This window comes from Phoxinus phoxinus (assembly GCF_949152265.1).
Source record: "Phoxinus phoxinus genome assembly, chromosome: 7".
NCBI classification, from domain to species: domain Eukaryota; kingdom Metazoa; phylum Chordata; class Actinopteri; order Cypriniformes; family Leuciscidae; genus Phoxinus; species Phoxinus phoxinus.
Window position 1 is genome coordinate 1,725,931 of NC_136882.1, and position 17,264 is coordinate 1,743,194.

Here is a 17,264-nt window from a genome sequence, read left to right on the forward strand (position 1 = left end):
ATGTTATAAACAGTAGAACGTGTGTTTTAATCATTTTGAGACCCAGCTACCCTTCATTTGTGTAGGCCTACAGATAACTGAAAATGAATGAAGATACAGCCGTTTTATTTTAGACCTCTAGTTTTGCTCCAACAAAAGATTTAATTTTTAACATCATTTAAAAATGTTTTCTCAATAATTTCTTAGTAAATACAGGTCAATGACCTTTCATCATCATTATGTAATAAAACACACAGATCTGGCATGAGATGACCCAGAATCAAACCTTATTAAACACACATTCAATACCAGAGTTACACACTTATAACACGGTGATATGAAGTATAATGACACGCAGGTTATGGACAAATGTGTGTTTTTATTATCAGAAATCTGTGAATAGTAAAGCTGTGTATGTATGAAACATCCATCATTTTCACACTGGAACAGATCCTCCAAGCGTTGTCGACGTCACGCGTTGCGCGCGTCATATTATCGGCGTGCACCGACACTCAAAACAGGAGGTTTTCCTTTAAACGCTTTAAAATATAAACTGAAGGTCAGGCCGTATTTACACACACACTCAGCGCTTGTGGCTTTGACGTCATGCTCGCTCTCACGGTAACGCGCGCGCGCGCCCTCTAGCGGGCGTCATCGCGCCCCGTGACGTCACTTCAGCACCGTAGAGGAGAACAGCTCCTTCCGCTCGACTAATGGACCCGAATCCGTGATCGCGCAAACCAGCCGATGGATCTCGAACCGGACCGGGCCAAAATACCACACACACCACCCCGAGCCTAGAGAACAGCAGGCGCGCGCGGGGATCGAGGACAGAGACGCGTTTACCGCGGAACATCGGATCAGATCCACCCGTCACTGACAACAGCATCCATCCTCCAGAGACACGGTACTGCTCACCATACACACACACGCGACGCGACGCGACGCGAGGCGAGCCTCTCCGCGCGGTACAGCCTGTACACGCCAGCGGGAGAGATGAGATCAGATGAGTGTGTGTTCGTGCAGTGTGTGTGTGTGTGTGTGTGTGTGCATCCTCTCATCCTCACTCATTGCGGTACTTCGCGCGGCTGGACGCGTTCGCGCGCGCCATTGACGCCAATGACATCACATCTCAACAAACGCGTCCATTTACTGCCTATTGCCTTTTATCAGCGCGTTCTCGTCGCGTGCGTTTGTGCGCTGTTTTTGCCCGTACACGCGCAAATGGTGTAATTACACGACACGCGCGAGGAATCGCGTCGTTCAGGAGCGCACGCGTGCGTTTGTTATGCAATTTTGCCATATTGTGCAGAGAGCGGCGTGACGCGCGCGTCGAGCAGAAGCGCCGTGATTTCTGTACGGCACGTCAATATTCATCATATATTTCATGCAGATGCGTTTATAGATCCGAGGATGTTTTTGCTGCACTATCGCAGTCTGTGTTTAAAGCTGAGAATATGAATATTTAAGGAATAAGTGTATATTTAGGCGCTCTGACTGTCACCATTCATTTGTTCATCAGTTCCTATAATTAGACGTGTGACAGAATTAGGAAGTGATTAATATGAGTCTATAACAATCTTATTGTACAATTAGAGAAATGCATGGGGTTTAACATTATTTTAGCTTAATATTTGAAGCTTGCATGTCAACTACCAACTTAAATCTGTAGAAACATTTATCTAGTCCAGGATAAAGCTGGGGAACAATACAATATTGTGAATGTAATCAAATCTGCGACTAGAAACACAAGACCTCACCAATATATGAAACAAACGAATGTAAGTCATGAATATTTACACACCTCTTATCAGGTTTGTTATTGTTAACTAAAACTAAAACCATACAAATGCAGTACTTGAAATAAAATCATTGCTGAAAAACCTTATATTATTTTACTTCAGTAAATGCAACATTTCTAATTTTGAAGTACTTGATATTAAAAATACATATAGCCATATTTGAAAAAGATTTGAATAAAATAAAAAAATAAAAAAAAGATGATAGTCTGTGGATGTGCAGATGAATCATGTTTCTGTGTGTTTCTCTTGCTCAGATTCTTCACGAGGATCTGAGAGTTCAGTTTTCACTACAGAAATAAGAAGCTCTCGCTCTTTTAAAGGAGTCGTTCACTTCAGAATTAACATCTCCTGATCATTTACTCCTTTACCCGCACGTCATCCAAGATGTTCACGTCTTTCTCTCTTCAGTGGAACAGAAATGCAGGTTTGTGAGGAACACACTCCAGATGTTCTCCATATAGTGACTTCAATGGTCCAGCGGGTCGAAGGTCCAGATGTGAGTTTCAGCTTCAAAGTCTCTCACGATCCAGCCGAGGAATAAGAGTCTCATCTAGACAAACCAGCGGACATTTTATAACTAAATACACATACAGGTGAAACTAATATATTATATAGACTCATTACATGCAAAGTGAGATATTTCAAGCCTTTATTTGTTATAATGTTGATGATTATGGCTTACAGCTTATGAAAACCTTTTCACAATATTCTGATTTTGAATTTGGGGTTTTCTTAAGCTGTATAATCATAATCATCAACATTATAACAAATAAAGGCTTGAAATATCTCACTTTGCATGTAATGAGTCTATATAATATATTAGTTTCACCTTTTAAGATGAATTACTGAAATAAATGAACTTTTGCACCATATTCACATTTTTCGAGTTTCACGTGTGTATACATTTTTTATTTTGTTTATATAATGTCCGCTGGTTTGTCTAGATAAGACTCTTATTCCTCGGCTGGGAGGAAATTATCAGGATATTTCAGAAAAATTCTGAAGTGAACTAATCCTTTAAAGCTTGATGGCGTGATGTTTAAGTTCCAATATAAGTTTATGTAGTATACGTTTGGTTATATTACAAAGTGCCAACTAGCCTCTCCCTATGGAGGATCCCTTTACCACTCTACAGATAAAGCGTTGTCGGGATAATCTCGGTTTCGCGCATCTACCCCGAAGTGATAAAATTCTGTTTCAAAATGTTTAAGGCCAGACAAGTAGTTTTAGGCTTGGTTTGTAGAGAATTACAAACATGCGCACATATATTCAAACGCACATAACTATAGAATTAATTATTGATGCGCACGTGAGCGCCATCAGTGTTTCTCACAGGTTCAGTGTAAAGTCTGTGTAGAGAGAACGGTGTCGTCTTAGCGGCCCATAATTTAATAACTAATGATCCTTTCGACGGAAGTGAATCAATCAAAACTTACTTTAGCTTGAAAATAACATTATTCAAGAACCGCTATAAAGACAAACAATCTGTTACCTTAAATTATACGTTTATCACTGTAAAGCAGCTTTGAAACAATCTACATCCTCTCTTTCATCATATATCGTAATGTTTGATGGGGTATTATGTTTCATGGGTAGGAAACGTGTTTAGTGGATATATTTACTCAATGTGACAACCTGCAAAATGTACCAGCCAATAATAAGAGATCCCAGTTATACTTCATTTCGATGGGCTACTAACTATAAGTAACTACGTGTCAGTCATTAGAGTATTAGTAGACTTTCTGCTAAATAATATCACTTTATGTTGATGCTCCTAACAGACTACATTTCAACTTATTCTACCACGTCTACTAATACTCTAATGACTACTAGTTGACATGATGTTGCAAAGTTACTTATAGTTAGTAGAATGTTTAAAGTGGACTACCGATATAAAGTGTAACCGAGACTGTTACTGTAAGAACAGCTGATGGATCGATGGACGGCACATGATATGATTCCTTGTGAAGTTGGCACTGTCTTTATTTGCTCCCTTTGCCAAACATTCCCAGTGTGAGACACAAGTCCAGAGTTCCCGCTTCTAGGAGCGATGGAGACACATGCACAGTGCTGAGGCGCTCCAGGACCGGATAACTGGACTCTCTCTGAGGAGCTGCAGAGGAAAACCCAGCGAGACCATGTGTAAAGCAGTGATAGTCCCCGGCAGCCCTGTCGATGTGCAGTCAATGCACTGAAATCAAGTGTTCCTAAAGTCAAGTGATGCTTTCGAGAGTGCTTCTGTTGTGCTGGCCTCATCTTGTTATTTTTATTCCACTGTTCTGCATGTGCAGTGGGATATTTGAGTGCACAAAAAGGTATTTCACACACTTGGTTTGGTTTGTAAAGCAAATGCTTTGTTTCACGTAGAATCATTTATTTTGAACAAACAAAAATGTTGTGCACATTGTCCAGGTTTATCAATCTGAAGTGATAGTGATTCATCTGAAGACATTACAACCACACACAAGCTGTCTTTATCTTCACAAGATTAAAAAATCCCATTCATTTCCTCTGTAGTTCTTTCCCTCATTATATAGTCACTAGAGTGGAGGAAGTCACTGTTCGAGAACTTCTGTTTGCTGATGACTGTGCTCTGGCTGCTGGCTCAAATGAAGATCTACAGGACAGTATGGACCACCTCTCCTCAGCTTGCAATAACTTCGGCATAACAATCAGCACAAAGAAGACTGAAGTCCTATACCAACCTGCTCCTGGGAAACCCTACACTGACCCAACCATCTTTGTGAATGGGCAAAAGCTTTCAGCCGTTGACAAGTTTAGTTACCTTGGTAGTACACTGTCTCGTGCTGTGCACATAGATGATGAAGTTAACATCAGGATTGTCAAGGCCAGCGCAGCCTTTGGACATCTACGTGACTCAGTATGGGAAAGGATTGGCATCAAGCAGGAGACAAAACTGAAGGTCTACCGGGCTGTTGTCTTACCAACCCTTCTGTATGGGTGTGAAGCCTGGACAGTTTACCAGCGCCATGCCAAAAAATTGAATCATTTCCACTTGAGTTGTCTGAGGAAACTGCTGAGGATCAAGTGGCAAGACAGAATCTTCGACACGGAAATCCTCAGGAAGGCAAATATCCCCAGCATCTACACCATGGTTGCGAGGGAACAACTTAGATGGACTGGCCACGTGACCAGAATGCCCTACGTGAGACTTCCAAAACAAGTCTTCTTTGGCGAGCTGAAAAATGGCAAGCGAACACAAGTTGGCCCCAAAAAACGCTACAAGGACACCCTTAAAGCGTCCTTGAAGAGCTTTGGACTCGACCTGAAAAGCTGGGAATCCCTAGCACAGAACCGATCTGCCTGGAGAAGAAAAGTCCAGGACGGCGCGGTCCTCTGTGAGAGTAGGAGAAGCTCCTGTGCTATCTTGAAGAGGCAGCAGCGCAAATCTACCAAGGAAGGACATGTGGCTGCACCTCAGAGCGCTACACCCTCCCTGACCTGTCCAGTGTGCCATCCTCGGATTGGCCTCTTCAGCCATCTGCGCACTCATCAAACCCAACAACATGACAAACGTGCCATGGTCGAAGAAGAAGATATATATATATATATATATATATATATAAATGTTTTTGCTTCAAATAAAAGTTTGTGATGTGATTATCTAGCTGATTTGGTTCATGGCTAATATCTCTTAAAGGGCACCTATTATGACATTTAAAATGTTCCTAATGTTGTTTAGGGAGTCCCCAACAACAGTTTTACGGGCATGCAATGTCAAAAAACACTTTTGTTTTCGTATAATATGCATTTATTTTTACCTGATTTGCTCACCGACTCCCAAATGATTCGTTCAACGACTCATTTTTCAAACCCCTCCTTTGCTCGACGCTAATCTGCGATTGGTCAGATGACCCAGCAGTGTTTACAGAGATAATACTTATTGTTTAACACGGAGTATAATGATGCTTTTATCAATTAAATCGTGTTATAATAATGATTATAGTCCACTGCTTTGTAGTTTGTAGTAAAAAACTAAAAATAAGATAAAGAATTTAATGTTATGTTAGTTCATATTGTAAAAGCACAATCAGTCTTTGTTTGCGTTAGCCCGATGCATAAACATAACGTTTTTACAAAAAAAAAAATGCAGTTACGTTACTACGAGGTATTATTCTATTCTTTAGACAACTCCGAAACCAACGACAAACACTTCACATATCTCAATACAATTGCCATTGAAGACCTAGAAGCTAAACGGTGCTTACACAACAAACAAAATAATTATTAAGCATGCTACATATAACATAAAAGCAACAATTATTAATAACACTTACAGGTTGTGATACGGAGGAGGAAGCTGATGCAAATACACTTGAACTGAACCTTCCTTCAATATCAGCCGGCTCGCGAATCCAAAAGAAAAATCCATGGAAAAAGTTGGCTTTTAGGTCGCACTTCAGAACACAGCGTCTCGTCGCCCTGATGTTTCCCTGCTGGCCTTGGAGCGCAATAAGTGGGCGTATCGTATTCAAATAACTTGACAAGTTGACGTCATCTAGTCAGAGAAAAAGCTTCGGTCTTCTAACGATTCATAAAAATGATTCCGAGTCGACTCTCACTTTTGAAAGACAATAACTTTATATACGGTGCACTTTCATATTTCAAACTTTGCAGGATGTTTTTGTTCACTTAGATCTATGTTACACACTACATGAAAGGTACATTTCAAAATTCCATAATAGGTGCCCTTTAAACAAAGAGGGCTTTTTTAAAAAGTTCCAATGGAAAATAATTATCAGGAACAATACTTCTAGAATGGGAAAAGCTGTGGCACTCTATAGCTTCATGATTGGTGATCAGCTCAGCCAATCAGCCTGTGTCTATGAAGTCAGGGAGATATAGTTGTATCAAAATGTGTGACATCAGAACTCAGATAAACTTTTCCATGTGCAAAATTGATTTGTGTCACACATGTAGGAATTTCCTTTTTGTGTGCTCAAATTATCCTATTATGTGCACAAAATAAAACTATTGGACTTATCCTGCAAACTTTCTTTTTGAAGGTAAAAGCAAATGTTTTCTGTTACCAGTGTAGAATTGCTCCGTTCACAGTCAACCATGAGTAAATGATTCCACAAGTTGGTAACCGTGTGAATTCAGCTGTTCATATCATCCCAACATGTCTGACCTCATGCAGAATAAAAAAGCTTTTATTAATAAAGCAGTTGGAAGGATTGAGGATAAAAGCAGTTGGAAGACAAAGCAGTTGGAAGGATTGAGGATTGATGCGATGCTTGATTTAGTTTGTATTTGCTTATTGTGCGCGCTTGCGCCCTCTTGTGGGCATAGGAGACAATACAGTACTTTTCCCCCTCTAACATTAAGTACTGCCTTTAGAATTCAAATATAATGCAAATTTTGCTAATATTTAAGAAAGCAATTCGAATTACATTTTTCAGCCATTTTGAGAGCCCCAGTTCCTACATACACGAGCGGGTCCTCGTGTTGTTGCTATTGCTACACAATGATAATGACACATGTGATCTCCCATATAGTCCAGGCGTTTTAAGCCAAAATGGGGGTCAACCGTGAACAAATTGCAACAGAATCAAACTCAACTGATTTTGTATCCTCAATATGTCCTGAGTAAGGAAAAAAAAGCCCCAAAGAATCCCATTAGGGGAAAGTTCAGAAAAAGACCCAAATATATCCTATTCATACGCCTATTCATTATTTTTCTCACATGAATAGGGTAAAAAATGTAACCTTTAGATATCACCATGAAAATTACTGAGTTGATTACTTATATCAAGACAAACAAAAACTGTATTACAAGTTTTTTTTAATTGTTTGTTAATATGGACAAACGGTGCATAATCTAATTACAGCCAGCAGCCATATCACCCTGTAGCCCAAGACTGGTTTCCCACTGAAGCTAAGCGGGGCTGAGCCTGGTTAGTACCTGGATGGGACACTCCTGAGAAAAAACAGGTCGCTGCTGGAAGAGGTGTTAGTGTGGCCAGCAGGGGGCGGTCACCCTGTGGTGTGTGTGGGTCCTAACGCCCCAGTGTAGTGACAGGGACACTATACTGACAAAGAGCGCCGTCCTTCGGATGAGACGTTAAACCGAGGTCCTGACTCTCTGTGGTCACTAAAAATCCCAAATTTGCCCAGTGGCCTCTCTCCATCATGGCCTCCTAATCATCCCCATATACTAATTGGCTTCATCACTGTCTCCTCTCCACCAGTAAGCTGGTGTGTGGTGGGCGTTCTGGCGCAATATGGCTGCCGTCGCATCATCCAGGTGGATGCTGCACATTGGTGGTGGTTGAGGAGATTCCCCCCTTCTATGTAAAGCGCTTTGAGTGTCCAGAAAGGCGCTATATAAATCTAATGAATTATTATTATTACAGATGTGCTAATTTGCATAAATACCACAACAGGGCCTTTTTTCCTAAAACGCCTGGACTAATAATCCACATCTCTAATATGCAATTGTATTTGATTGCCTTTCCTAGTAAGCAATAAGTAAGCTCTTTCTCAAATCTTATGGCTTGCTTTGTGATTCCCCTCTCCAGGTGTGTTGACGAGCAGCGGTGCTGCGGAGTGAGTGGTGAGGGCCACTTTCCTGAAGGGTGGGTAACTCGCGGGCCACCCTCGCCCCTTCTGCCCCCATGGCTTGTGTCCATGAGCAACATGCCCATTCTCCCTCCCTCTCCGGGTTCAGCACCCCGCTCTCTGATCCGCCCTTCTGCCGGCCGGATTCGGAGGTGCCGGCGAGCACCCCAGACACCGAACTCACTCCGACCCAATGCGTCCTCCGTAACGTGCTCTCCATCGACCCTGTGGGGGGCGGCAGCGGCACCCACAGCAACAGCCCCACCCTGAGCGACGAGCCCACCAACTTCTCCAACAGCGTGCTGAAGCTGCAGGAGGGCGGAGCCGAGGGCGGAGCCGTGCGCAACCAGTCCGACAGCTTCCGGCTGCAGGCGGGCGGCGGGGGCTTTCTGGAAGGCTTGTTCGGATGCCTGAAGCCAGTGTGGACGATGATCGGGAAAGCCTACTCGACAGAGCACAAGCAGAGCCATGAGGGTGAGTACCACATTTGAAGACGGCAGCAAGAGTCAGGGCCGTATTTTAACAATCTAAGCGCATGGTCGCAAGTGCACTTTCATTTCCGAATCCACTTTTGCTAGTTTAACAGTTGGAAAAATGGTCGGCGGTCCCGGCACATGGTCTAAAAGAGTCGTCCCTATTCTCTTAATGAGTAATGGGTGTGTTTTGGGCGTAACGGGCAAAAAAAAGCAATCTCCACTTCCCTTTAAAAGCCAGTTGGGCTCGTGCCATGGCGGGTTCGCTATTTACATGGCGGTATTTGCAAGCGGAAAAACTGAACGCATCTCCAGAGAACATGCCAAATATTACACATGAAAGGATTACAATCCGGATGTCTGATGTCCTGATGTGCAGTTGGTCAATGGCTCAGTCTATTTCCGTTCCTCAAAATAGCAACATGCCAACAACGCTCCTGAACACACACCTGTTTTTCAGACCAGCACAGCACAGATGGGCGCAAATGTATTTGCTATTTAAACAATGTGGCGCAGGACGTGAAAATGAGATAGACACTTGCGTCCGCCTGGCGCTGCATTGCACCGGGTGTGTATGGGTGGTTTCAGGCGCGGATAATGAAATGTCTCTTCCAGATTCCTGGGAGGTGCCGTTCGAGGAGATCTCCGAGCTGCAGTGGGTCGGCAGCGGGGCGCAGGGGGCGGTGTTCCTGGGCAAGTATCGTGGTGAGGACGTGGCTGTGAAGAAAGTAAGGGACATCAAGGAGACTGAGATCAAACATCTGCGCAAGCTCAAACACCCCAACATCATTACCTTCAAGTGAGTGAGCGCACACATGCACAGCACCATCACACTCATGTAGAACCAGTCATTTAAAGCGTTTCCCATCTTCATCTGTCTTCAGTTGCTGTGTGATCATGAGAAAGCTCCAGTTCTTCTCTACATCAGAGTCAGTGTTTCTGAACTCCTGAAACACGTCTATTGTAGTCTCAGGGATTAAAGTTCTCCGTCGCTACGACAGATTTCCGTTAATTGCAGAGAGTCTACGACGGATTTCCGTCAATATCAGGGCTCCCCTGTCATTGTCTTAAGTTCACTTTTAATAATTTTAAGGCCGTAAATATGCTTACATTTCTCAAATAGTGTAATAAAGGTCTTCATTTTAGTTTGAATGGGTCTTGAATTAAGGAAGGACGAGGTGTATTCGCCCTGCGGAGGGGGATGTGATCAAAGCCTGGAGTGGCGCTAAAGCACGTTCCTATCTGCACTAAGCACTCTGTGATCACTCCGCTCCTCATCCACTCCGGGGTTTCTATACCGCTCACGGAAAAACTGCCCAAGATAAGTGCAAAATGAAGGTTGTGAAATGATTGCCTAATGTTAACTCTACTTTGGTGCTGCAATGATATTGCATATCGCCACGATAACCGACCTCATCTGAGCTGCTTTAGTGGCCGTTCACATGTTTGCGCTCACGTGCGTATTTTTAACATGTAGATGCGCGAAAAGTGCGCTCAAATAGAGAGCGACGCTGTTGCAACTCGCATCGCTTGTGTTCCCAGGCAAGGTGAATGAAAAAATCAAAGTGAGTTAGTCTTTAAGGCTTTAGTTTATGTTCACAGAAGCTGCGAGCCGGTCGCGAATTCTAGCGCGACGCTTCACGACACGCTTCAGTAACGGTCATAAAATACGAGTGAGATGTGTAGCTAAACCAAACAACAGTTTACGATATAAACGAGTAGCGTTAACAGAAACAATCAGTTTGCAACGACTATATCAATCAAATATCAGCTTTTGGAAGGTATACAGGTAAAGATTAGGAGACTGCGAGAAGAATAGAGATGAGAGAGGAAGAGCAGGTGTTGCATACTGTGCCCATGAGATTAACATTATTATAATGTATTCCTATTTAACACATATAAATGTTCTTTGCTAATTACAGTGGAAAATATAAGCTCAATTTAACAACACAAGCACCTATTAAATTTAATTCCATAATAGTAGTATTGTATAAATACTTATATGTGTATGGCCCTCGAATATGTCATATTTCACCAGTAAGCACTGGGAGACTTCACTGTTTGGATCACTCCGCTTGTCTGTGTTTGATGCCCCCGAACCCCCCTAGCAAGATCCCTTTAGCAAGGACCTCTTTATTTATAAAACCCTGTGTACGGCCCTGCTCATACTGTTCACTTTTTATATCAAAAATAACATTATATTATTTATTCGTAATGGCTTAAATAGGTTAAAATATAAAATATAGTTTGTGATATTTAGCTCACTTTGCAGCAAAGGCTCTGTTGGCTTTTATTATTTAAGAAATAAAAACTTGTGTTAAATTTATGCAAATATTGTATTATTTGTATGACTACATCACAAAGAGTCAAGTCTTGTAAAAGCATTAGATTAAAAACTTTGACATTTCATAAAAGTGTGTAAATAATAGAAACGCAGTTCAAAATGGCCTTTCTTTAAATGCAAATGTTCTTTGAGTATTTCATTTGTGAAGGTAATGCATGCCATGTACTCACTATACTCCTAATTACAAGAAGAACAACACTTCACACTGGATGTGTGACAGGCTGTGGAACGGGGTTTGGCCATGGAAAAAATTTCAGTCAAAAGATTTTGTTTTGCTTTAATCCCTGTAGTCTCGAGTTTCTTCCGGGAACGAACACGTCACAATATTCCTCATTATAATAATTCATACGCAGAATAAAGGGGCGGGGCCTGGTTGAGTTAGTTAGTAGTGTGTTAAACTGGCGGTTATGGTAAGGGGCGGGACATTTCCCAAACACACTCGAAGCACTCGACCAATCACAACACACTGCTCCAGCCGACCAATCAGAGCACAGTGTGCTTTTCAGAAGGAGGGGCTTCATAGAGACAGGAAGTAAACAGAGCGTTACTGACAGACTGGGAAGAGAGGAGCAACAATGGAGAATATGAGGAGAATAATCAATATTCAAGCAGGAAAACCTGTTCTAGTCGAGCCTGAAAACATCAAGACTTTGTACAAGAGCATGATAGGTCTCCTTTAACTTTTAAAATGACATGTGCAAGCTTCAAGTTATTCTGTTTTTGAAAAAACAGCTTCATGTGTGTGTGTTTTTTTAAGTGTAAATCTCACCCCATAGCTGATTTCATTGGTCAACTCAATCACTGTCAAGAAAGTTCATGGATTCAGTTCAGAACAATCATGGGTGGATCCAATCACACCGAACAGTAATACTATCTATCGCGATGTGCTACCAATGCAATACTATGGTTAAGGTCAGGGTGTAGGTTAGGGATTAGTATTTATTTCAGAGGTGTGTAAGCAATCAGCACTGTAAATAAAATGACCAATGAAATCTGTCGAATCAGCTTAGAGGCGGGGTTCACAGATCATTACAAGACATGATGTGGATCGAACACAACACAGGTGAGGTATAAAAACAGTCTGATCATGTGTGCAAAGTGCTCACTTCACTTTGAAACACACAGCACAATATATTTAATATACATATACAGTATATATAGCTGCAAGCAGCAAATAATGGGGTCAAGCACACTAACTACAAAAATGAGTAATTAAGCATTTAAGCAAAATGGCTGAAAACTCACTAGTAATATGATTTAATTGCTGATCACTTTTGACCAATAGGAGGCACTGTTTTTGATGTGGTGTGGTCAGTGTGAGGAGATAATGACACACAGAGTTTGGTGTCAATATGCCAAAGCATTGCAGAGATACAGCCTCAAGACTCAGCTTGCCACCATGACAACAACTTTGTTAATGTGTTATTCGAAACACAGTGGTTTGATCAATCAAAGCTTTTTATAACATTATGTCTACATGGTCTGACGATGATCTGAAACGAAAAAATGTCAATCTATTAAGACTAGTTTCATTAAATAGGCAAAAGTAATCAAAATCCATTAACATTTAATCCTTTTTATATATTATAATTTCATTATACATTTGGACCTCAAGGTGGCACTGTTCCGAAACTCTTCAGTTCCTTACACATACAAACATGTTCCTTGACAAATACTACGTTTCGTAATGATGCGATAATGCTAAATTTTACGACAAAATTCAAAATGGCTGAAACCCAAAATGGCCGACAAGGGAAAATTGGGTATCATTCGACACTGTATGCTGCACTGAATCAAAAAAGAGACCAATTTTATGATCTTTGGGCCAACCAAAAATAGTTATCCATTTTTCATTTCTCCTGATCAGTAGGTGGCGCTGTGCTAAAATGCTACATGTAATGTGATAGCCTCAGACTCATCTTGATACGCTAAAGCGTTGCGGAGATATAGCCTCAGATCTATCTTCACATGCTCTTCGTTAAACTTGTTTAGGCATTATTCACGTTTTCACGTTATCAAAACCTTCAAAGAACTTTTTGCCAACATGGTCTGAAGATGATCTGCCAATTTGAATATAAACACGAATAAGCGCCTATGATGAGTTCGAAGATTTTTCGGAAAATTTTAATGGTGAAAAAATGTCATGGCGTAAAATTAATTATGTTGATCAAACGAATCAGAATTTTCAAAAGTTATTAGAATAAACGCCAGTGCAAAGATGGTGGTGCAAATTAGCATAGGGTCACAAACAGAGCTGATGATAATCAGTGTGATCCACTAATAACACAGGCCAAGCCCATTAAAGATAACACAGCTTGGCAAACGATATCTTCGTCCTCTGGCGATACAGATAAATGAGCGTGAGTGGAGAAGACTCTCTGCGGCTCCTCTCCTACAGCAACTATCTTAGCATGTCAATGGATAAATGGGTCCAGAAAAGGTTTTCTAACGGCGCAAATACCAGTAAATTGACAAGCGCAAACCGTAGTAAATCACTTTTTTTCATGATAAACACTACAATATGATACATTTAGCGGTCTGACAGGAAAACTACAAACGCATACGTGAAAATAACTGTCTATGCGTTCATCGCCGCGTGTCTTTTTTAACGCCAAAAGAGGGTTCGACAGACAATCTGACCAATCATAGTGCCCATATTATGTTTGTCTGACAAACAAACCAGACAGTAGAGTTAATAGAGTTAGTAGATTAACGTCGGTGGACTTGAACTTGAATAATGGTGTGTATTGACGTCTTTCTAGACTTGAAACAATATTCTGATGTTCATTGATGTTTATTTAATGCTATAAATTAAATAGAAGGAAGATATGATTGGATCAACTGACCCAGACAGCAACATATCCGGGCCACATCTGGGCCACATCCGGGCCGTGTGGAATCCATGTGTACAGATGTGGCCGACACTATGTTGCTGTACAGATGTAAACAATGTAATAATTTGAGGCAGAAACAATAAGCTCATTGAAGTAATGAATACTTGTTTGTTAACAAATGATTATGACATTTAGAAAATTGTAGCATTTGTGCATGTTGATTCATTCTTAGCACGGGTCAACTGAAGTTCTCCTCAGCAAACACTCTCTGAGTTTCTGCAGACGCGTGCTGACAGTGTGTGTGTGTGTGTGTGTGTGTGTGTGTGTGTGTGTGTGTGTGTGTGTGTGTGTGTGTGTGTTTCAGGGGCGTGTGCACGCAGGCCCCGTGTTACTGCATCCTCATGGAGTACTGTGCGCAGGGCCAGCTCTACGAGGTGCTGAGGGCCGGCAGAAAGATCACCCCGTCCCTGCTGGTGGACTGGGCCATGGGCATCGCCGGCGGCATGAACTACCTCCACCTGCACAAGATCATCCACAGAGATCTCAAATCTCCCAAGTATGAGCGCCTGACTAGCTTCAGTCTGGTGTGTCCCCTCCTCCCGCTCGACTGCTAACACATCCTCTCTCCCGCCAGTATGCTGATCACACACGACGACCTGGTGAAGATCTCCGACTTCGGCACGTCTAAGGAGCTCCGGGACAAGAGCACCAAGATGTCGTTCGCCGGCACCGTGGCCTGGATGGCGCCGGAGGTCATACGCAACGAACCCGTGTCTGAGAAAGTGGACATCTGGTACGTCATTAGTAGTGATTGCGTCTGGGAACATTTAACGCAGTTCAATAAGAGTAGTGTTGATTTATCCCCGTAGGGAAAGTAGTTTGCAGCAAGCTCACACAGACATTTACAAATTATAGTTGGCATATACAAACACATCTAATTTAATTTAGGAGAATCAGACCAGCTGACCATCAATCTAGAAGAAAAATGTAAAAATCTAATTTGATTAATTCACCCAATTCTGTCATCATTTACTCGCCCTCATGTCGCTCCAAACCGTAAGACCGAAACACAAATGAAGATATTTCAAGTCCCACCATGGACAGCCTATTCAACCAAACCTTGAATTTAGGCTTTTATTCACACATAAACATTGAACAGTGAGCGCACATCAGATTTGGTAAATGAATGCTCAAGTTGATGATGACTGGTTCATATTCCTCCAGCACATTTCTATGCACTGTTTAACTCCAATAGAGTTCAGAATGTCTCCAAATGCCAATCCCAACGTGTGTTCTTCATTATGGATATTAAAACAGATAAGCTACAGCGTTGTCTCTTTGAGGCTCAGTGACGAGCTGTCGGACCGCTGAGGGAAACACTGAAGGAGTGTGTTGTCCACAGACGTGATTCTCCTCACAGGATCACAGATGTTAGCGCTTCTCCTTGGCTGCTCTGTTTTATTGCTCAAGCCTCCCATAGAGGTCCTGTTTTATATATATGGGCTTTCGCACCGGAGGAAGCTTTTCATAGTTCCTAGAACTATTGCCGGAAGTTCCCGGATTTGGTTCGCACCGCAGGAACTAGGAACGATTTTAGTTCTAGGAACTCGTTTTGGAGGAACTAATTTACTCCTGCTTCAGAGTTGCTCTACACCAGCGCTATAGGAACTACTTTACTCCTGCTTCAGAGTCGCTCTACACCAGCGCTATAGGAACTACTTTACTCCTGCTTCAGAGTCGGTCTACACCAGCACTATAGGAACTAATTTACTCCTGCTTCAGAGTCGCTCTACACCAGCGCTATAGGAACTAATTTACTCCTGCTTCAGAGTCGCTCTACACCAGCGCTATAGGAACTAATTTACTCCTGCTTCAGAGTCGGTCTACACCAGCGCTATAGGAACTACTTTACTCCTGCTTCAGAGTCGCTCTACACCAGCGCTATAGGAACTACTTTACTCCTGCTTCAGAGTCGCTCTACACCAGCGCTATAGGAACTAATTTACTCCTGCTTCAGAGTCGCTCTACACCAGCGCTATAGGAACTACTTTACTCCTGCTTCAGAGTCGCTCTACACCAGCGCTATAGGAACTACTTTACTCCTGCTTCAGAGTCGGTCTACACCAGCGCTATAGGAACTACTTTACTCCTGCTTCAGAGTCGCTCTACACCAGCGCTATAGGAACTAATTTACTCCTGCTTCAGAGTCGGTCTACACCAGCGCTATAGGAACTACTTTACTCCTGCTTCAGAGTCGGTCTACACCAGCGCTATAGGAACTACTTTACTCCTGCTTCAGAGTCGCTCTACACCAGCGCTATAGGAACTACTTTACTCCTGCTTCAGAGTCGCTCTACACCAGCGCTATAGGAACTAATTTACTCCTGCTTCAGAGTCGGTCTACACCAGCGCTATAGGAACTACTTTACTCCTGCTTCAGAGTCGGTCTACACCAGCGCTATAGGAACTAATTTACTCCTGCTTCAGAGTCGCTCTACACCAGCGCTATAGGAACTAATTTACTCCTGCTTCAGAGTCGCTCTACACCAGCGCTATAGGAACTACTTTACTCCTGCTTCAGAGTCGGTCTACACCAGGCCAAACGAACACGAAACACCAGCAGCCGCCATTTTAAAAACGCTGTTTAAACACAGATTACAACCTATATATTAACTCCACACACTAACTCTACGACCATGTAAACAGTGATAGATGAGCCTCTTAATCTTTACACTGAGGAGAAAACCCAACACAACTTTGAGGAGAACAAGAGAAACATGATTATGTGTTTCTGCTCAGCAACACTGGACATCAAACACACAACATACGCTAATAACTCTTCATTACTGTCTACTTATGTATGACAGTTCTATCTAATAACGTATTAGACAGATCATAAACTAATGAACACGGAGAATGTGAGCGCTGTGTGTTCAGGCTCAGTCGGTCTCAGCGCCGTCAAAATTAAAGTCCCAACAACAAGAGCGGCTTACGTCACTCAGAGTTCCTGCTGGCGGTGCGAACGCAACCAGGAAAATGTTCCTACGGGAACCAGTAGTTCTCTGGGAAACACCCGCCTGGTGGATAGTTCCTATAACGGAGTTCCTAGAACTACCCGGTGCCAAAGCCCCTTATAATGAGCCTAATTTACAAAGAAAATAGGCGTGCTTGCATAGAAAAATGTTTTATGTCACGCATAAAAGTGTTGAATCCAGCAGAGAATGAGGTGTTGAATCCATCATATCTGGTG

General features: G+C 42.3%; 1 protein-coding gene across 2 annotated transcripts in view; it reads left to right on the forward strand.

Annotated features, from left to right (window-relative positions):
• Positions 1 to 644: 644 nt before the first annotated feature.
• Positions 645 to 17,264, forward strand: part of map3k12 (mitogen-activated protein kinase kinase kinase 12) — a 33,407-nt gene continuing 16,787 nt past the window's right edge. Inside the window, exons 1-5 of one of the 2 annotated variants that reach the window (XM_079619435.1) lie at positions 645 to 886; positions 8,324 to 8,837; positions 9,452 to 9,635; positions 14,379 to 14,570; positions 14,649 to 14,807. In XM_079619435.1, the coding sequence (XP_079475561.1) occupies positions 8,420 to 8,837; positions 9,452 to 9,635; positions 14,379 to 14,570; positions 14,649 to 14,807 (953 nt within the window). In that variant the 5' untranslated portion in view covers positions 645 to 886; positions 8,324 to 8,419. Of the gene's footprint in view, positions 887 to 7,944; positions 8,838 to 9,451; positions 9,636 to 14,378; positions 14,571 to 14,648; positions 14,808 to 17,264 lie in introns of those variants that run through there. The other variant, XM_079619436.1, reaches the window with a different exon arrangement.